This window comes from Dendrobates tinctorius, unplaced genomic scaffold (genome assembly GCF_039654945.1).
Source record: "Dendrobates tinctorius isolate UK_male_01 unplaced genomic scaffold, ASM3965494v1 ptg000014l, whole genome shotgun sequence".
Classification (NCBI taxonomy): domain Eukaryota; kingdom Metazoa; phylum Chordata; class Amphibia; order Anura; family Dendrobatidae; genus Dendrobates; species Dendrobates tinctorius.
This window is the reverse complement of record NW_027361682.1, coordinates 14644056-14666815: the sequence shown is the minus strand read 5'-3', so window position 1 is coordinate 14666815 and position 22760 is coordinate 14644056. Positions and strand designations below refer to the sequence as shown.

At 44.9% G+C, this 22760-nt stretch overlaps 1 protein-coding gene across 3 annotated transcripts in view; it reads left to right on the top strand.

Moving 5' to 3' along the window:
* The window catches only part of USP43 (ubiquitin specific peptidase 43), a 57927-nt gene that overhangs the window by 15791 nt on the left and 19376 nt on the right, over window positions 1–22760 (top strand). For 2 of the 3 annotated variants that reach the window (XM_073559657.1, XM_073559656.1), the window contains exons 2-5: window positions 653–787; window positions 19332–19429; window positions 19771–19863; window positions 20643–20778. In XM_073559657.1, coding sequence (XP_073415758.1) covers window positions 653–787; window positions 19332–19429; window positions 19771–19863; window positions 20643–20778 — 462 coding nt within the window. The remainder of the gene's footprint in view (window positions 1–652; window positions 788–19331; window positions 19430–19770; window positions 19864–20642; window positions 20779–22760) is intronic. The other variant, XM_073559658.1, reaches the window with a different exon arrangement.

Below are 22760 nucleotides of genomic sequence, written 5' to 3'. Positions count from 1 at the left end.
TGAAATTATGTAAGCAGATCATTTTATGGCAGGGCTGAAAATTAATAGACATGGGATTTTTATGAATAAATAGATTGTGCTCTTTCAAAAAATCTAGAACTATATACATATATTGAGGTCAAGGGAGGAATGGGGCTGCGCTGTGGTCTGATCTGGGGAAACATACAGACGCTGGGTATTATTACTGCGGACCATGTAGCCTCTTTCTACCAGGTGCGGTAGTGGTCCAGGTATGTGTGAGACCGGTTATACCAAGCAAAGAATGCAAACTATGCCATGTGAGCCACCGGAAATATGGAATACGATACCATGGGAAAATGTTTATCATCGGATGCCCTTCCTCTTTTTACAAAAAAATAAAAAGTAGAATAACATTATTTTTTCTGTTTTAAATGCATTTACTTTGGGCTATGAAATTGGGTTTTATTAAAAAAAAATTGCTCCATTTTTCTTTTACGGGCTCTGTTTCAAGTTTAACTTCATTGTTGGTCTGTGGCCATAAATTAGCTGTGAACCAGATAAGTCTACATGTTGGGGTAGCGTCCAAACCAGAATCACATGGGCTCGAATGAATCTCAATATTGGTATCTGGCTGACCCTTCTTAGTTTTTGTCTTCTCCTGATCAGTGACCATCTCTTCTTTCTCTTTCAGAATGTCGTGGCCAAGTATGGCTCCCAATTTAGAGGGAATTCTCAACACGATGCTTTGGAGTTTCTTCTGTGGCTACTGGACAGGGTCCATGAAGATCTCAATTCACCGTCTCAGAAACCCAAGAACTCTGTCAAGGTTGGTGTACTTTGGCTTAAGGTGTCCATACACCTTGGAGAACTGTTGGCTGATCGCTTATTTGTCCGTCTGTTACTTTTCCAATCCCCCATAAACATGAACATTGGGCTTGGTTAAGCATGCTCTTTATGGGGAGAGCAGAGTAAGAGGTAACTAGACTCATCTTACATCAGCTTATCTGCCTGGAGAACAAAAGGATCGGGCATATTAACCGATTCATGACGGAGCCCTCTTTCGTTTTTGCTTTCGTGTTTTTTTTTGCTCCAGTTCTTCCCAGAGCCATAACTTTTTTTTTTATTTTTCAGTCAATATGGCCATGTGAGGGCTTATTTTTTGCAGGATGAGTTGTACTTTTGAACGACACCATTGGTTTTACCATATATTGTACTCAAAATCGGGAAAAAAATTCCAAGTGCGGTGAAATTGCAAAAAAGTGCAATACCACAAGTGTTTTTTTTTTTTTTTTTTTTTTTTTTTTTTTTTTAACCTTGTTCATTAAATGCTAAAACTGACCTGCTATTATGATTCTCCAGGTCATTACGAGTTCATAGACATCAAACATGTCTAGGTTCTTTTTTATTTAAGTGGTAAAAAAAAACAATCCTTGTTTTCCTATACCCATAGCGTCTCCATTTTTCGTGATCTCTGGATGGGTGGGGACTTATTTTTTGTGCACCTAGCTGATGTATTTAATTATACCATTTTGGTGCAGATACGATCTTTTGATCGCCCGTTATTGCATTTTAATGCAATGTTACAGCAACCAAAAAACATAATTCCGGCGTTTTGATTTTTTTTCTCGTTACGCTGTTTAGCGATCGGGTTAATTCTTTTTTCCAGGTCACCACCTGACAGCACGCTGGAGGACGTTCTTGTTATCCACAGTGGGACAGGAAACCACAAGAGCTTAAAAGGACCCTCCCCCTACCACCCTTCAGTGTTTTTCCTGTCCCACTGCGGATAGGAACGGCGAGAGAAGATCTGCCCGTTCCGGGCAGATGGTTAGGATCGGGGGGCCCAGCCTTTCCCTTCCTACCTCAAGAATTCTACAGCTGACACCCGGCAGGGGGTCCCTCAGCACACCCAGTGCAGCGCTGCTCCTGGGATATGGGGTCGCTTCCTCCTGTCGGGGTCTCTCCACCCCGGACGCCGCCGCCGATGTCCCTGAGCCCGGGCCGCCTCTATGGAGTCCACTGGCCCCACAAGCGCGTCCTTGGAATAGATCACCGCAGGGCATCCCCCGCAGCCGGACGCGGCACATCGCTTCCGGCACAGAGGAGAGCAGCGCGGCCGCATCACTTCCGGTCGCGTCATCACAGGCGGGGCGCGTCACTTCCGGTTGCGTCATCACAGGGTGGTCTCTTCCGGGTCGCGGCCAACCGGTGTCACGGGCCGCGGCCTGTATAGGACCGGATCAGGACGGAGAGCGGCATCTTCTCCAGCCGGAGCGGATCGGGCAACGATAGAGAAAGGAGCCCAGGAGGAAAGAAAAGAAGTGTCCAATTTTCTCTAAGAAGCTAAAGGACACGTGACAGAAAGCCCTCTGTGATGCATGTACAGGACGCATAGTGGGGGAAGAACACGCTACTCATGTCTAACATGAGAGCGATTATAAGGGAAGAGGTGCAGGCTTTAGTGTCAGGCCTTGTCGTTCCCCAGACCCCACAGATGAACCCCCAGGTATCCAGAAAGAGGCAGAGGGAATCGGACACCTCTTCTGAGGAGATCCTGTCCGAATCAGAGGAGGAAGAGATGAGAGAGCACCCAGAAAAGGGAAGGAAATATCTCTTTATTCGGTCGTCCATGACCGCACCACCTGAGAGGGGATCCGCCCTCCAGGAACAGGAAATCCTACAGATACATAAGGGCGGCACATCTCCCATGCATCAGTTAGTTTCCTGTTCCTGGAGGACAGGATTCCCTACAGATCATATCATCATGGATGAAGAATCCCCAGGCCGGCTGTCCGACTCAGTTAGCGGGGGGGTCTCCTACCTCGGGCAGTGCGGAGTCCCCTGGAAGCGCCACGGTGGCCCGCGCAGGGTTCCACGTCAGTGTGCGGGGCAGGTGGGAGCTGGGGTCCGGCGGATGCCCGTCTCCTGGGCCAGCGTCGGCAGGTAAGTATGGCCTCTCCTCCCCTGATCCCGGTCCTTGTTCTGGCCGGTGCGGTCCCCCTCTGCCTGAATCGCGGTCGGGGGCGTGCGGCTGCGCCTCGGTGGCGTCCGGGGGGGGGTGCTGTGTGTCGGGCGCCGGTGGGCTGCGCATCCTCGCGCGCCCGTACCGGAACGGATGCGGCGGGGGGCGGGGCCGGTAGCGCTGGTGTTGCGCGCGTCCGGACCGGGAGTGACGCGGCGGGGGGCGGGGCCGGTGGCCTGCGCGTCCTCGCGTGCCCCGGAGCGGAAGTGACGCGGCGGGGCCATTGACGCTGGTGGCCTATGCGTCCTCACGTGCTCCCGAACCGGAAGTGACGCGGCGGGGCTAGCGGCGCCGGACCGGAAGTCGGGTGCCAGCGGTTTTCTCTCTCCCCATGCGGCGCGGGCGCCGGAAGGGTGGGGGGGGCGCGACACGCAGAGGGATGGACGTCGGGGAAAATGGGGGAGGGGGGCAAAAATCAGCCCCATGCCACGTCACCTGTGAACCCGGATTACCGGGGGGAAGAAAAAGGTCACAGAGGCACTGACGAGCGGCTTCAGCTCAGATGCAGGATGGATGAGCAGGAAGCTCCCGTGCCCCAGCTGGACAAAGAGCAAGAACGTACAGTTGTGGCGAAAAGTATTGACACCCCTGCAATTCTGTCAGATAATACTCAGTTTCTTCCTGAAAATGATTGCAAACACAAATTCTTTGTTATTATCTTCATTTAATTTGTCTTATATGAAAAAACACAAAGAATTGTCCTAAAGCCAAATTGGATATAATTCCACACCAAACATAAAAAAAGAGGGTGGACAAAAGTATTGGCACTGTTCGAAAAATCGTGTGATGCTTCTCTAATTTGTGTAATTAACAGCACCTCTAACTTACCTGTGGCACCTAACAGGTGTTGGCAATAACTAAATCACACTTGCAGCCAGTTGACATGGATTAAAGTTGACTCAACCTCTGTCCTGTGTCCTTGTGTGTACCACATTGAGCATGGAGAAAAGAAAGAAGACCAAAGAACTGTCTGAGGACTGGAGAAGCCAAATTGTGAGGAAGCATGAGCAATCTCAAGGCTACAAGTCCATCTCCAAAGACCTGAATGTTCCTGTGTCTGCCGTGTGCAGTGTCATCAAGAAGTTTAAAGCCCATGGCACTGTGGCTAACCTCCCTAGATGTGGACGGAAAAGAAAAATTGACAAGAGATTTCAACGCAAGATTGTGCGGATGTTGGATAAAGACCCTCGACTAACATCCAAACAAGTTCAAGCTGCCCTGCAGTCCGAGGGTACAACAGTGTCAACCCGTACTATCCGTCGGCGTCTGAATGAAAAGGGACTGTATGGTAGGAGACCCAGGAAGACCCCACTTCTTACCCCGAGACATAAAAAGCCAGGCTGGAGTTTGCCAAAACTTACCTGAAAAAGCCTAAAACGTTTTGGAAGAATGTTCTCTGGTCAGATGAGACAAAAGTAGAGCTTTTTGGGCAAAGGCATCAACATAGAGTTTACAGGAGAAAAAAAGAGGCATTCAAAGAAAAGAACACGGTCCCTACAGTCAAACATGGCGAAGGTTCCCTGATGTTTTGGGGTTGCTTTGCTGCCTCTGGCACTGGACTGCTTGACCGTGTGCATGGCATTATGAAGTCTGAAGACTACCAACAAATTTTGCAGCATAATGTAGGGCCCAGTGTGAGAAAGCTGGGTCTCCCTCAGAGGTCATGGGTTTTCCAGCAGGACAATGACCCAAAACACACTTCAAAAAGCACTAGAGCATGGTTTGAGAGAAAGCACTGGAGACTTCTAAGGTGGCCAGCAATGAGTCCAGACCTGAATCCCATAGAACACCTGTGGAAAGATCTAAAAGTGGCAGTTTGGAGAAGGCACCCTTCAAATATCAGGGACCTGGAGCAGTTTGCCAAAGAAGAATGGTCTAAAATTATCTGACAGAATTGCAGGGGTGTCAATACTTTTGGCCACAACTGTACCTCAGAGAGGTCCCAAACCAGCTCCCAGCAAAAGAAGGAACAAACTGGACAATCCAGCCATAGAAGTTCCTCCAGGCCGAAGGATCCAGCTCGCCCCCCCCCGTGATCCGGTACCTACGCCTTCTGCTCAGGGTAAGAGATCTTCGTGAATGTACCCTGACCCTGACGCAGTGTTCCCCTTCTGTTTTCCTCCTATAGGGAAAGGAATTCACTGACAAAGCAAAAAAACAGGGAATGCGCCCTTTGCAAATGCCCCTTGCCGCATGCCTACCCTAAGAGGCTGTGCCAGTCATGCATACGGCAGACGGTAAAAAAAAAAAAGAAAAAAAAAAAGGGGGGCGTAGTCCCAAAAAAAAATTACAGGCATACTTCCTTGCTCTGTTACTCTGTCCCCCTCCTGTAGGTGGCGGAAGAAACCCCTGACTTCGCTACAAGTCTAAGGGAAATAATCAGGACAGAGGTTAAAGCCCTAAAATCCGTACCCCAGGGGGAGTCGTCTAGGAAAAGAAAGAGGGCAAGTTTCTCAGGGTCAGGCTCTTCAGTTGACCCTAGAGGGAATGAAGACTCCTCAGAGCCCTCCACCTCTGCGTCTGCGTCCTCTTCAGAGGAAGACGCCAGCAGTTTCTGACTAGGTCTGGAACAAGTGGACAATCTAGTCAAGGCAGTCAGGGCTACCATGGGGGTAACAGACACCAAACCTGAACGGTCTGCACAGGACCTAATGTTCGGGGGTTTAGACCCCAGGAAACGTAAGTCGTTCCTGTTAAACGACAGGGTCCAAAATTTGATTAACAGGGAATGGAGGAAACCTGAAAGAAAAGGCTCCCTACCACCAGCCTTTAAACGGCGATATCCCTTTGAGGACCCTGTGGTGAATAAATGGGATAAAACCCCGAAATTGGATGCAGCAGTGGCTAAGATGTCCAAAAAATCCACTATCCCTCTTGATGACATGGTCTCTTTCAAGGATCCGCTGGATAAAAAGGCGAATTCCTACTTGAAAGGCACATGGCGCCCTGAGACCGGCGGTCGCAGCTACCTGCACGGCCAGATCTATGATGGTCTGGCTGGACCAGCTAGAAATGCAGTTAGAGGACAGAGCCTCGAGGGAATCTATCTTGAAAACCCTACCTACCATCCAGGATGCGGCAGCCTTTTTAGCCGACGCTTCGGCAGATTCCGCGAGAATGGCGGCCAAGGCCGCAGGGCTATCAAATGCAGCACGACGGGCTATATGGTAAAATGCTGGCCCGGGGATAGCCAGGCCAGATCCCGGCTGTGCTCCATCCCGTGTGAGGGGGAGTATCTATTCGGACCAGTCCTAGATGAACTCCTGGAGAAGGCTGGCGACAATAAAAAGAAATTCCCTTCTCTGCCCACCCCTTTCTATAGACGTCCCTTTGCTAGGAAGAGATTTTTTCGGAGGAGGTCATCCAGGGACCGGGGCAGATGGGAAGATAAGAAGAGGAAAGGTACCGGTTTTATGTTTGGAGGGGGACGCCAAGAAGCATCCTGTGAGACCAAGAAACCTCCCCAATGACTAGAGGCCCCGGTGGGAGGTAGACTATCGGCCTTCTTCCAAGCCTGGTCGCGGATCTCGAACAGTAAGTGGATCCTGGGGTTGGTAGGCTCAGGCCTAAAGCTCGAATTTGCCTGTGTCCCCCAGAACAGTTTTAGGGTTACCCCGCTCAGGTCTTCCTTGGCGGAACAGACTGCCCTAGAAACCGAAGTTGTTGACCTATGTCAGAAGGGAGTATTAATAAAGGTACCAGAGGCGGAGAAGGGCGAAGGCTTCTACCTCTTAGGTAGGCCACTACCTCCACCATTAATTTTGTGAAGACTCTTGGGGCTGACGCTAGACCAAAGGGGAGGCAGCGAAACTGATAGTGGTATATCCTGCCATCCCTTTCTACTGCAAATCTGAGATATTTTTGATGGTCTGGGTAGATGGGGACGTGGTAATACGCACTCTTTAAATCTATAGTGCACATTACCACCGCCTTTCCCAGAAGAGGAATCGTGGATCTTATCGATTCCATCTTGAACCGTTTGTATGTTACCCACCTGTTTAGGGGTTTGAGATTTATTATCGTTCTGGATTCCCCAGATGGTTTTTTTTTTATCGAGAAGAGGCTCGAGTAGTGTCCTCTCCCCTCTTCTCGGGCGGGTACTGGAACGATTGCAGACGTCTCCAGGAGGTCCTGGATATCCAACCACATAGGGGAAGCTGAACTGAGTCGAGAGCTGGTTACTAGAAATCTGTTCGGGGGGAGGGAGTCGAACTCTATCCTGTATCCCGGAGAGATGACCTGTAGCACCCAGGGGCTGGTGGTAACCTCCTGCCATTCCCTCAGGAACCTGAGCAATCGCCCCCCTACTCTGGTGGCGTCATTTCCTTCGGGAGCTTGACCCTGAGCCGGAGAAGATGGTATCCCTATTTCTACTTCTGCTCTCACCCCCCTTGGGGTAGCTCCATCGACCCGATTTCCCCTTCCCTCTGTAGTCCGTATTCTGATTGTAACAGGGTCTACGAAAGGGCTGATACCTTTTTCGTTTCTCTTCAGGGAATCCCTTCTTCTAGTCTGAAGCTTTCTCTAAAATATCATCGAGAACGGGCCCAAAGACTCTCCCTTCCCCCCCCCCCCCCCCCCCGAGAAGGGAATTGAGCACAGCTTATTCTTTGACTGCATGTCACCCGACCAACTCTTAAGCCAGATGGCCCTTCCGGCTGCGTTGGACAGGGACTACTGACTTCTGGCCGTGAATCTGACGGACTCTGCCGAGGCGTCAGCTAGAAACCCTGTAGCTAACTTTAGTAAGGGGAGGGATTTTAGGATGGCTTCTCTCGGAGTTCTATCTGACAGGTGATCCTCCAAATCATCTATCCATAGATGCATGGACCGCGCTACTGATGTTGCAGCTATATTAGTTCTTATGACTGCTGCTGAACTCTCCCAGGCCTTTTTTAAGAGCCCTTCCGCGATCACATGACGGGGGTCACCGATGGGCGAATTTCTGGCCCAATGGCCGGAAACGTGCGTTAAATGCCGCTGTCAGAGTTTGACAGCGGCACTTAGCGAGTTAATAGCCGCGGGTGGATCGTGATTCCACCCGCGGCTGTTCCTGGCACAAAACAGCTGAGGTGCCAGAAAACATGTTGTTTCAGCGCCGGAGCCCACATCAAAGGGGGAGACCCGACATGCGCTGTACTAGTACGGCGCATGTCGTTAAGGGGTTAATGCAAACTGCCTTATTCTTATATCTCCCTCCAATTATCTGATGATGTGAATCGGAAGACTCCCATACATGTTAGATGGTCGGTGATCACTACAAAATAAGCGGCTTCAGACAACTTTAATGTACATTTAGGCCTTTAAAACAAAAATAACATGAGCTTTAGTATAAAAAACTGTCACAAATACAATCCAGCATGTATATTTCTGAAATTTTGAAAAATAAATGGGGGGGGGGGGGGAGGGATATTTTTCTTAGCATTTTTTGAAAACTGCCCATGACTTTTTTTTGTAGCTGACTGTTTTGTGTTCCAAATTTTTTTTTCTTCTTCTCATCTCTTCGTTTTCTTCCCTCCATTGTATGGATTTGGATTCTTAATCCTCTTTTAATTATAATTTGTGATGTTTTTGAATCCAACCTTAATTGGCTCCTGCAAATCCTCAGACAAATCTGTTAATCAGCAGGAAAACAGAGGGAAGCACCGGGTAGAGAAGCATCTTGCTTTGATGGGCTATTCTTTTTTTATTTTTTTTTTATTTTTTTTTTAAGAATTTTCTTCAACTTTTTTAATTTCAAAAAAACTTTTTTCTTTCTTACATTTTTTTTTTTTGCTTAGAAAAAAAGTATACTTTTCGAACTTTCAATTTCAGAAAAACTTTTTTTTTTGCTTAGGAAATTATTTTTAACTTTAATTTCAAAAATCTTTGATTACACATTATTTTTGCATAGAAAAAAAATAATTTTCTTTTTTGGTTTTGTTCCTATTAAAAAAAACAAAAAAAAACAAATTAGAGCTTAGGCTGTGTGCACACGCTGCGGAATCTGCTGCGTATTCATCCGCGCGGATTTTGCAAAATCCGCAGATAAATCCGCAGGTCAAAAGACCGGCGGTTTATCTGTGGATTAGCCTGCGGTTTTGCCCTGCAGTTTATCATCTCCACAATGGAGGAGATGGTAAACCGCTGTGGAATCCGCAGAAAGAATTGACATGCAATTCTTTCTGTGGATTTGAAACCGCAGCAAATCCGCGCGGAAAAATCCGCAGCGTCTGCACAGCGGTTTTTAATTCCCATAGGGAATAATGGTACTGTACACCGCAGCAGAAACTGCTGGGGATCCGCAGCGGCCAAATCCGCTGCGGATCCGCAGCATAATCTGCAGCGTGTGCACACAGCCTTAGTGTGGTTGGGGAAAAAAGTCAATACATTTTTAACGTCTGTCTTGGGCCTCAGGGTCTTTCTTGCACCCCCGCCGTGTAGGAGGCACGTCAGTGTGATGTTCTCCTGATCACATTTAGGACCACATGCCAAGCCCGCTGTGTGTTCTGAAATTTTCTAGGATGGCCGGATGAGAACCTTTTTAAAAAATCATGTCCTTGGATATGAGCTTGAGTTCATTGTCGGGCCATATAGCGGTCAGCAAACCTCTGTGGGCCGCCATGTGGACGGCTTTCTTGCAATGATGCAAAAGAATCCATCCTCTTTTCCCCTTCCCTCTTGGGTGCTTTGGTGACTATATGCAGTGCTGGTTACCAGCCTTCCAGGGTATGCCGATGTTACAGTAAGACTGAAAAGTGATGAAATATTTAGCTTTTCCCTGTGCAATCTTCCAAACGGCTGAACCTTTGCGCTATTATTCCGGATTCACGTCTCCCGTTGCTGTTTTTAAGATTGCTTCTTGTGCTTCATAATATATTCCATATTTTATACTGGGGGAGGGTGGGGTGACCCATAAATAGCACTCGCTATGCTGATGGGCATCTATGGTGCAGAAGGGGACATTTCTCACCTAAATTATCGGTTGGAGCGAGCTTCAAAAGTGTTCTCAATTGTCATTATTGGTACTGTTGAGTTGCCATGTGGTGGTACCAATCCAGCGTCTATCTGGCTTGATCGTTCCAGACTTCGGTAGGGTAAAAAAATAGTAAATAACAAAATGTCTGAAAAACTTTGGACGAATGTTTTTCGGAAAGAGATCCTCCAGGAAGGTCAGCTATCCAATGGGCGTATGTACTACAGAATCTGGGCTCGCTAGAGGATTCCTTAGAGGACCAGTTAGACATGTTGCCACGTAGTTCATGAGGTCCATCTAAGCATGGTGTAAACCATCTGTAAAGTTCTACCCTCTTTTTAATTTTTGACCATTATTTTGTCTAAAGAGATCCTCCAGGAAGGTCTACAGCTACCCAATGGGTGTATGCACTACATGAGTTTAGAATCTGGGCTCACAAGAGGATGCCTTAGAGGACCAGTTAGACATGTTGTAAAGTACTCCATGAGGTCCATCTAAGCATGGTGTAAACTTTTTTTTATTTTGGACCATTATTTTGTCTAAAGAGATCGTCCTGGAAGGTCTACGGCTACCCAATAGGTGTATGTACTACATAGGTTTAGATTCTGGTCCCATTAAAGGATGTCCTGAAGGACCAGTTTGATATGTTGCAACGTAGTCCATCAAGTCAATCTAAGCATGGTGTAAACCATCCTTAAAGGTCTAACCTTTTCTTTTAGGATTGTAGGGAAGTTGGGTAATATGACAGCAAATTGACATATATACAGTGGGTACAGAAAGTAATCAGACCTCTTTAAACTGTTCACTCATTTGATTGCAGCCATTTGGTAAATTCAAAAAAGTTCATTTTTTTCTCATTAATATACACTCTGCACCCCATTTTGACTGACAAAAACAGAAATGTAGAAAATTTTGCAAATTTATTAAAAAAGAAAAACTGAAATATCACATGGTCATAAGTATTCAGACCCTTTGCTCAGTATTGAGTAGAAGCACCCTTTTGAACTAGTACAGCCATGAGTCGTCTTAGGAATGATGCAACAAGTTTTTCACACCTGGATTTGGGGATACTCTACAATTCTTCCTTGCAGATCCTCTCCAGTTCCATCAGGTTGGATGGTGAACGTTGCTGGACAGCCATTTTCAGGTCTCTCCAGAGATGCTCAATTGGGTTTAGGTCAGGGCTCTGGCTGGGCCAGTCAAGAATGGTCACAGAGTTGTTCTGAAGCCACTCCTTTCTTATTTTAGTTGTGTGCTTTGGGTCATTGTCTTATTGGACGGTGAACCTTCGGCCAAGTCTGAGGTCCAGAGCACTCTGGTAGAGGTTTTCATCCAGGATATCTCTGTACTTGGCCTCATTCATGTTTCATACAATTGCAACCAGTCGTCCTGTCCCTGCAGCTATAAAACACCCTTATAGCATGATGCTGCCACCACCATGTTTCACTGCTGGGATGGTATTGGGTAGATAAGTGCCTGGTTTTCTCCACACATACCGCTTAGATTATCACCAAAAAGTTCTATCTTCGTCTCATCAGACCAGAGAATCTTATTTCTCATAGTCTGGGAGTCCTTCTTGTGTTATTTTTAGCAAACTCTATGCGGACTTTCATATGTCTTGCACTGAGCAGAGGCTTCCGTCGAGCCACGCTACCATAAAGGCCCGACTGGTGGAGGGCTGCAGTGATAGTTGACTTTGTAGAACTTTCTCGCATCTTCCTACTGCATCTGTGGAGCTCAGCCACAGTGATCTTGGGGTTCTTCTTTACCTCTCTAACCAAGGCTCTTCTCCCACGATTGCTCGGTTTGGCTGGATGGCCCGGTCTAGGAAGACTTCTGGTGGTCCCACACTTCCTCTATTTAAGGATTATAGAGGCCACTGTGCTCTTAGGAACCTTGAGTACTGTAGAAATTATGTTGTAACCTTGGCCAGATCTGTGCCTTGCCACAGTTCTGTCTCTGAGCTCCTTGGCCAGTTCCTCTGACCTCATTCTCATTTGGTCTGACATGCACTGTGAGCTGTGAGGTCTTATACAGCTCTGACAAAAATTAAGAGACCACCACATCAAAACCCTGTCATGACCAGCCCATTCTCCAGACCTGAACCCTATTGAAAACCTCTGGAATGTAATCAAGAGGATGATGGATTGTCACAAGCCATCACACAAAGAAGAACTGCTTATATTTTTGCGCCAGGAGCAGTGTGAAAGACTGGTGGAAAGCATGCCAAGACACATAAAAGCTGTGATTAAAAATCATGGTTATTCCACAAAATATTGATTTCTGAACTCTTCCTGAGTTAAAACATTAGTATTGTTGTTTCTAAATGATTGTGAACTTGTTTTCTTTGCATTGAGGTCTGAAAGCACTGCATTTTTTTTATTTTCACCATTTCTCCTCAGAAAAAAAAAAACAATTTATTGCTTGGAAATTCAGAGACATGTTGTCAGAAGTTTGTAGGCTAAAAGAACAATTTACAGTTTACTCAAAAATATACCTATAAAGAGAAAAATCAGACAAACTGAACATTTGGAAGTGGTCTCTTAATTTTTGTCGGAGCTGTATAGACAGGTGTTTGCCTTTAAAATTCAAGACCTATCAGTTTAATTAAACACAGCTGGACTCCAATGAAGGAGTAGAACCATCTCAAGGAAGATCACAAGGAAATGGGCAGCATGTGACTTAAATATGAGTGTCTGAGCAAAGGGTTTGAATACTTATGACCATGTGATATTTCAGTTTTTCGTTATTAATAAATTTGCAAAAATGTCTACAATTCTGTTTTTTTCAGTCAAGATCGGGTGCAGAGTGTACATTAATGAGGGGAAAAAAAATGAATTTTTTTGAATTTACCAAATGGCTGCATTGAAACAGAGTGGACAATTTAAAAGGGTCTGAATACTTTCCGTACCCACTGTAATTCACCTAAGAAACTGAACGAGGTTGTAGCCTACCTCCTTATTTTGAACTAAGGTTCGACCCATGAACCTTTCCTGGACTTTCCACAAGTGTCAATGGATTGCAAATCAGCCTTGAGGGCCCTGTCTTCGTTTTCATAGACTTTGAGGACTTTTCTACTTAGCTATAGGGCCCCTTGCTCTACAGACGCAGTATAGAGCGATGGTTATAATTATAGCTTCTCCACCCCATACTGCTTTACCGGGAACATACTGACGCTGAGTGCCCTTCTATGAGTAACTCAAATAGACAGAGGTCTGCACATTTTGAGTCTGATTTGGGCCCCGTGGGTGGCTTTACCCTTCTGTGACCTCCAGTCTGTATTTTCTGCAGGGTAGACATGGCTTCCAGAGTGCACAGCACAGCTTGAGCTGGCCGCGTCGTCCCTGGTGTCGCCCTGTATCCACGCCCTGCTAGCGAGGCTCAAACCTGGGATTAGGCAGAGGATAAGTACATCAGAGATCCGATGAGGCGTGTAACACGGACTAACATTGTACCTGTCACCTCCGAGCATGAGGTCACTTCCTCGTAGGGTCAGTGTCACAGCAGGAAGTGCTTCAGATTCCGGGATCTGGGAATTAACTGTTTAATTACCGGCGCAGTCTAAAATAAATTATTGTGCTCAAATTTGCCATCCAGGACTTAGAGCCCGATGCTTGTTAGCCCTTCCCATGATGCTTGAGCCAATATCCCACCCCCTTGTTTTTTTAACTATGCAGTTGGGGGTTCTACATAGGTCTCGCCCACCCAATAGAATTATTCACAATCAGGACTGGACCCTGTCTTTCCAATAGCCCCATATTTGCAATCTCTATGGTAAGTTCACCCTTGGATCGGTGCCTCTGTGTGGGACTATAACAGCACAATGTGTAATTATAAAATAACAAATGCAAAAAAGAAAAAATGCAGAATATTTTTGCCCCTTTTACACAACTTTTGGATTTTCTCTCCTTTCCTTAGTTTTTTCTCTCCCTACTCTATACTATATTATAACAAAAGACTCAATTTTTTCCTTCCGTCACCTTTGCCCGTGGCACTCATGTGACCTCCGGCTCTTTCCTGGGTATATGTTTGCTTGGTAAATAACTCATCCTTCCAGACTTCTGGGCAGGGAGAGGAGCGTCTGTCCGGCCCCGGGCTGACGTGGTCGCTTGCAACCAGTTTCACTTGCTGATATCATACCTCTCCGCTTTGACAATTATGAAAGAGGGACACATATGGCGGTGCGCGTATTGTTATCGTAGTATTCTACACTCAGCCATGTCTCTAATCTCGCCCAGTCCTTTGTGTGCACCCAGAGAAACATTTCTCCTAGTGAAGCCCACTGGGGTTACTACACACTACAGTTCCCTTTTAATGGCTCCCATAGTGTCCACCACACAATGACACCCCAACAGTGCCCATCACAGTGCCCAACACAAACAGAATGATACTTCCACAGTGCCCACCACACAGTATATCTCCACAGTGCTCACTACACGCTATATCCCTACAGTGCCCACCTCACACAGTATGGTTCTCCCGCAGCACCCACCAAACAAGATGATATCCCCACAGAGTCTACCACACACTATGATACTCCACAGTTTCCATCATACAGTATGATACCTCAACAGTGCCCAACACACAGTATACCCCCCCCCCCACAGTTCCTACCACATGCTATGGTGTGCCCACCACACAGTATGACATCCCACAGTGCCCACTGCACAATAAGATACCCCAACAGTGCCTGCCACACACTGTTACCCCCTCAATGCCCACCACACATCACAATGCCACCACAGTGCCCCCAGCCCCCATACAATATAATGATTTGTGTCCTCCACACACATTATGATGCCCCCACAGTGCCCACCATACACAGAATAACTGCCTACAATATGAATTGCATACAATGGTCCCTACACACAGTATAATGTCCCACCGTACACCCCAAACACAGTATAATGCCCCCACCATACACCTCACACACATTATAATGCCCCACCGTACACTCCACACTCATAATAATGTCCCTAGAGTGCCCCGCACAAAAGAATGAGCTGCTTAAATGTGAGAATGTCACATGACCTGAGGGTCTTTGCAGGTCTTACAGTCAATCCAGATGGATTGGTAGAGCAGAGATCTGACGCCTCCATGCACCACCATTATGTTCAATTGTATCTGTGTCCTAAGGACACAGTTGAAGTTGGGACACTCCTGACCTCTTGGGACAGCTCACCAAAATTGGAATTGTCCTACTGGATCTTGCACATTTGGGACGTATAGATCAAATGTGTACAACAGATGCTGTTAGTGGCTGTGATCTGTGGAGCTGACACTCTATTTACAGGCGTGGTAATGGTACTGAAGGCCTCGCCTGGAGCAAGACACTTTTATTGCATAGCTTATAAATAATGTATGGTCTATGTGCCGGCAAAATGTGATCTCTCCTGCACGCAATAGAAAGTTCTGGATATAAAGAGCCAATGAACTCGTCACACTTTTTTAGGTGATAGATGGGCTTTTGTGCCCCCTAAAGCGCCGTGGTCCGAATGAGGTTCCTACTTCTCCACCCCCTAAAGATGCAATTTACAACTCCTTCTCATGGGAGTATGAACCTTTCCTGGATTTTAACTATAGAAGGTGTACCAACCTAAGGGTCATTTCTTTTTCCTCATGGGTTGGGGGCTATCACGGGTCCAGGAGCCCTTTTTGACTTTGTTGTGGGGCCCCTGAAGTGTTGTTCGCACTTGGTTGTCCATCCCAGGGATACTGCCGCTATTGTGCGGAGTACCCTGTCCCTTTCGGGCCAGGGCAGCCAATTTTCTGGCATGCTATCCCTCATGGCACTGTTGGCATGTAGGTGGCTTCGGCTACATTTGCACCATCTTTGGCTAAGTCCTCTGGGTTTAAGGTTCTCAATAACCCCCCATTATATGGCTGGCTCCTATGATCATTAGGTTTAGTGTCATGCTCATGTTGTAGCGGCGGAGTGTTCCCCAGAATTAGACAGATGGGCGAGGAGCTTGTATTTTGCAGTCTGAACAGACTCTGTACTTGGCAGAACTCTCATTAACGGATCTACCATGCTTCCTTAACAATCCTCTTACGGCCCCCTCCCCTTACATAAAATAACATCCATCAGTTCCTTGAAATTTTTTTATCCCCCTCCCCTCCATGCTGTTAACTCTTATTACGCCAAAAGATAAAAGTACCCTTATGCTGCCTGATGCCAATTAGCTTTGATCGCCTGCCATCTCCTTTTCCAGTTACAAGAGCAGCTCCTCTATGTGCGGGGAGGGGGCCACGTGTTGTAGTGGGTGTCATCCGTCTGCTTATCATAGTTACCCAATTATAAAAAACACACAAGAAAAAATCCATGTTGGATTTATCGCGCATAATCCCTCGCAGGCAGCTTATCCATGCCACAGCCGACTGCACACAATCTATACATTTATTTACATTTAAAGAGGAAAATCTATTTATACCTATGATAGTTGTGTCGTCTTGATGTATTTATTTTTTTTGACAGGGAACAGTGGCATAAGTAATGCTTATTATACTGCTATTATAATACTAACTAGATGGAGGCGGTAATGTCACGATGGGGGCAGGCTTTGCAGCGTTGAGAATCTCTCCCCCCCCATGTGCTCACCCACCTATCCACACTCTTTCCCCATGTGCTGACTTCTCCCATCTGTGCTCTCTTCTTTGACCTGTCTACCCCATGTGCTATCCCCCTTGTCTGCTGTCTCTCTCCTTCCTGTGCTGTGTTCTCTCCTCGTGTGCTGTCCCATTTGAGCTGTCTCCCCCCTGTGCTCTGTCTCTCTCACCCCGGTGTCTGAAAGTGTACAGAACATAACACAGCTCCTGGTCAGGGGAGGAAGCAAAACACAATACTGACATTACAGCAAGAGTTCGCAGAGGATACATTTTGTGAGGTAAAGTATTGTTAAAAAACAATCAGCGAAATATTTTACCTCACAAAATGTATCATTTTGTGATCCCCTTCTGTGCTGTAATGTCAGTATTGTCTTTTGCTTCCTCCCCTGCCCAGGAGCTGTGGTATTAGTACACGGTCAGACACTTTTTAAAATGAACTTTCGTTCGTAGGAAAACCCCTTTAATGTGACCGGCTTCCTCTGCCTGTAGACATGTCGTGCATCTGCCACCCGGATCAGCCGAATGATTCACTGCGCCTGCGCAGAATTCACGCAGGCGCTGTAAATCAGACCGCCGCCATCTTTGTGCAGACAGATAGCGGCGGTAACATTAAAACTGAGCATGCGCTCCTCGTGTACGGTCAGTGAATCCTGATGGCGGCGGTCAGTGAATCATTCAGCTGATCCCGGTGGCGGTGTGTTTGCGACAGTGTTTCGCTGGTGGGACCGCGCAGGAGGGTGAGTGTGGTGCGTACGGATTATAGAGTGTGTGTGTGGTGCGATGGTGTTCCGCTGGTGGTACCGCGCAATAGGTTGGTACCAGCAGCAGTTTCCATATTGAGACACACATCACTTGGGTGTGGGTGTCCCAATATGGCGGTTGGTGAACTTCCTCTGCTTGGAATTCTGGGATACAGTGACATCTGGACAGAGCAGGAAATGAAAACTTTACAAGGCAATTATATAAATAGATGTTTTTATACAGTTTTATTGTAGTTATGTTCCAGTACATAGGGATAGTATTATAATCTGGCAAAAATTAAGAGACCACCACATCAATACCCTGTGATGGCCAGCCCAATCTCCAGACCTGAACCCCATTGAAAACCTCTGGAATGTAATCAAGAGGAAGATGGATAGTCACAAGCCATCAAAGAAGAACTACTTAAATTTTTGTACCAGGAGTGGCATAAGGTCACCCAAAAGCAGTGTGAAAGACTGGTGGAAAGCATGCCAAGACGCATGAAAGCTGTGATTACAAATCAGGGATATTTCACAAAATATTGATTTCTGAACTCTTCCTGAGTTAAAACATTGGTATTGTTGTTTCTAAATGATTATGACCTTGTTTTCTTTGAATTATTTGAGGTCAGGAAGCTCTGTTTTGTGTTTTGTTTTTTTTTTAATTTTGGCCATTTTTCTTTGTCAGAAAAAAATACAAAATTTATTGCTTGGAAATTCAGAGACATGTTATCAGAAGTTTATAGAATAAAAGAACAATTTACATTTTACTCAAATATACCTATAAAGAGAAAAATCAGACAAACTGAACATTTGAAAGTGGTCTCTTAATTTTTGACAGAGCTGTGTATTCTTGTATGTAGGGGCAGTATTATAGTAGTTATATTCTTGTACATAGGGGGCAGTATTATAGTAGTTATATTCTTGTACATAGAGGCAGTGTTATAGTAGTTATATTCTTGTATGTAGGGGCAGTATTATAGTAGTTATATTCTTGTACATAGAGGCAGTATTATAGTAACTATATTCTTGTACATAGGGGCAGTATTATAGTAGTTATATTCTTGTATGTAGGGGCAGTATTATAGTAGTTATATTCTTGTACATAGAGGCAGTATTATAGTAACTATATTCTTGTATATAGGAGCAGTATTATAGTAGTTATATTCTTTTACATAGAGGCAGTTTCACAGTAGTTATATTCTTGTACATAGGGGCAATATTATAGTAGTTATATTCTTGTACATAGGGGCAGTATTATAGTAGTTATGTTCTTGTACATAGAGGCAGTATTATAGTAGGTATATTCTTTTACATAGGGAGCAGTATTATAGTAGGTATATTGTAGTACATAGGGGCAGTATTATAGAAGTTGTATTCTTTTACTTAGAGGCAGTTTCACAGTAGTTATATTCTTGTATATGGGGCAGTATTATAGTAGTTATATTCTTGTACACAGGGGCAGTATTATAGTAGTTATATTCTTGTACATAGGGGCAGTATTATAGTAGCTATATTCTTGTACATAGGAGCAGTATTATAGTAGTCATATTCTTGTACATAGGGGCAGTATTATAGTAGTTATATTCTTGTACATAGGGGGCAGTATTATAGTAGTTTTATTGTACATAGGGGCAGTATAATAGTAGTTATATTCTTGTACATAGGGGGCAGTATTATAGTAGTTATATTCTTGTACATAGGAGCAGTATTACAGTAGTTATATTCTTGTACATAGGATCAGTATTATAGTTATATTTTTGCACATAGGGGCAGCATTATAGTAGTCATATTCTTGTACACAGGGGCAGTATTATAGTAGTTATATTCTTGTACATAGGAGCAGTATTATAGTAGTTATATTCTTGTATATGGGGCAGTATTATAGTAGTTATATTCTTGTATATGGGGCAGTATTAGAGTAGTTATATTCTTAACCACAGAGGTGCAGCATTAATCTATTATAGTGTCCCTTGCTGTGCAATTATACAATATAGTAATATTATTTTGTTTAGTATTGTACTGACTGTTTGCTCTTCTTCTGCAGCCTCCAGGTTCTGATCACGGCTCAGTCAGCTCTGCACCCTCCTCACCAATAGATATAGGACAGAGTTTTGTACAAGAGCATTTTCAAGCACAGTACAGGTATGGTGAATTGTGAAAGGAATAAATAATAAAAGCAGTCATTGCTATCAAAAAGGTATTTTTTTGGTTTTCTAAGTTATTGTTTTGCAAAACTCTTTATTCAGTTTTGAAAATAATTATATAGATTATGATTTAATTTGGTGACCACATTTTTTTGCTGCCCAAAAGCGGGATAATGGCCGTCCCTCCCAGTGGTTAAGGAGTTGACACCACTGTAATTACCGATCACTAGACTCCTCGCCAGCTTCCATATTATCTATATAAAGAAACAGCTTCTTCCTATTATTGTCTGTGACTTACATTCTGCTCCCAGGTCAGGTATAAATGTTTTATCCTTTCAGATCTTCCCTCACCTGTCCACACTGCCACAAACAGAGTGACACTTTCGACCCCTTCCTCTGCGTTTCCTTGCCCATTCCTTTACGACAGACAAGGTAAGTAAATTAACCCCCCCCCCCAAAAAAAAAAAAAAAATACATAACTTTTTTTATTCTTTTTAATTTTGAAAAATAAAATTATAATAGAGTATTGCAGTTAGCATATTGTCCACCAGATTGAACCACCCACACACCGCAAACGGCCATGTTTCTTTACAACCTGCTGCAAAACCTGATGTATTAGAACCTCATGCAATCCGAGATATGTTATATAGAAGCATGAAGTGTCAAATGGATCAAAGCATTGAAGCGTCGCTTGGTGGATCTACAACGAGTGGGTGGGCGGTCTGTAATTAGTTCAGTAATATGAAATTATACAGGACGTATGAGGGAACGCATGGGATAATTACAGTTTGCCGCTTCCCATAAATATCACTGACTCCCACACTCTTGTCTGCGTCTTGATAAGAAGCGGTAAAGGAAAGGAAGGGGTTAAGCTGCCTCTATGAGCTGGCGGAGATGTTATCACATGGATTACTGGGAATTGGCGCTTACTAATTACAGTAATTAAATGTCATTATTATTATTTACTTTTTACACTTTACTCATTAAATGGTGGAATGTATTGGTTGTTTTTTTTTTTTTTTTTGCTATATTTTCCCTTTTTTTTTTTTTTTAATTACCCTACCTAGCGATTGAGAAAAATTGGTTGAAACGACTCTACTCGTATAACCCAGTTTCTAAAGTAATGAGTGGTTATTCATTGAGGATTGTGGGAAAGATGGCTGATTAAAAAGTATGTGCCTCCCACCCCTAATTTTTGTTGTTGTTTCTAGAGCTCTGAATGTTATTTTAGTTTTCCAAACCAAGCAGCAGCGGTTCCTGCGCGTAGGCCTGGCGGTGCCGTTGTTTGGCACCATTGCATCTCTGCGTCAGATGGTGGCCGATCTGGGCAAAGTTCCTTCCGATCAGGTATTTTTTTGTGGTTGCATACGTCTGGTATTCAATGGATGACTGTTTGCTGGGACCTACTGAATGGGCCCCAAAATGCCAAGGTGGAGTGGAGCAATAGCCACCCATGCACACCATCATCTATGGGTCTTCTGGAGATAGCTGAGTTCAGTCCATAATCCATCTCCGAAAGTCCCATAGAATGGAGAGGTGGTGTGCATTTCAGATTCCCATTTATGGGATTTGTGGGAGTCCCGAAAGTAGACCCCACAGTGACATTTATGTGTTTATTAATGTGAACAAGCCCTTTGGACCACGATCAGACTTGATCTTGACAGTGTATCTGGGGATGTTGGGGGAGCCATCGAGTCTCTTGTCAAGGCCAGTTAGCGCATATTACTTGCATGCCCTATGAGGTGCCTGTAGAAATTTCTATTCAAGCGTATTAAATTTAAAATAGTTAAAAATGAAAGTGAAGACCAACCCCCCAAAAAATAAAATATATTGGATAAAAAAAATAGTAGATGAAAATATAAAATTAAAGAGGACCTGTCATATGCTTAAAAACATTTAGTTAAATACCTTGTAAAAATTCCGGAGTTCCCCAGATTCTGTAGCTTTTTTCCCATTTTATGCTACATCGCTCCATTCCAGAGATTTTACCATAGTTTGCTTTTAAAGCACAGTATGTGAAATCTCTTTTTGCAGACCATCTGGGCATTTGTTCAAAGTCTTCTCCTTGGCGGGTTTGCTTAAACCCCTCCCTCCCAGTTGCCATTCACAGCTTGATAACATGTGAGACTGGTACAGCTGCTGAGCTGTGATTGGCAGAATCTGGGAGAGAGGGTTGACACGCCCCTAGAGAAGACTCTGAAGAACTACAAGAAGAGATTTCACATGCTGTACTCCAAAAGCAACAAATGTTAATATCTCTGCAATGGAGCGACGCAGCGGAAAAAGGAAAAATGACACAATCAGGGGAGCTCAGGGATTTTTACAATTGGGTCAATTTTTTTGAGCAAGTGAAAGGTCCTTCTTAACCCCTTTCCGATGTTGGGCATAATAGTATGCACAAGCCTGACTCGCCCTGTTTGGTGCGGGCTTCGGTGCAGAACCCTCACCTTTCCGGGCACATGTCAGATGATCTATACATCTGACGTGCCTGCAACAGCCGCAGGTGGAATTGTGATCCACCTGCAGCTGTTAACTAGTTAAATGCTGCTGTCAATCTCTGACAGCGGCATTTAACTCGCACTTACCAGAAGCGTGTCCTTTTTTCCCACCCATCTGTGACCCCATCACATGATCGCGGGTCACTTATGGGTCAGCATGACAACCATAGGTCTGCAGCAGACTTCTATTGTTGCCATTGCCAGATTGCTATAATTGTCGCCCGGTGGTCGGCGCTCATAGCAATTGAGTAGAGTTGAGCGAATTTGATCGAGTCCCTGCTTATTCGGCAAGCTATATCGATTGCCGAATAAGCTGCAAAGGGAGCATGAATACATGAAGCGTGCCAGCTGGTCAGCAGTCTGGCACCACAGCTGCATGTGTCGCAGCTATGTTACTGGTCACAGCACATGCATGGAGAGCCTGTGTTCAAGGGGGGTCCCTTTCGCCCCCATTCAAAATAAAACAAGAAAAAAAATCAAATATAAACATTTTACATCGCAGCAGTCAGAATCGCCCCATCTATCAATATAGAAAAAGAATTAACCTGATTGCTAAACGGCATAATGAGAAAAAAAATTAAAAATGCTAGAATTACGTTGTTTTGATTTTGTCAAAAGATCGTATCTACACCAAAATGGTATCAATAAAAACGTCAACTTGGTGCACAAAAAGTAAACGCTCATTCAACCCCATATCCCGAAAAATGGAGACGCCTTTTTTTTTTTTTTTCCAAACTTTGGGATTTTTTTCACCACTTAAATAAAAAAAAACTAGACATCTTTGGTGTCTACAAAATCATAATGACCTGGAGAATCATAATGGCAGGTCAG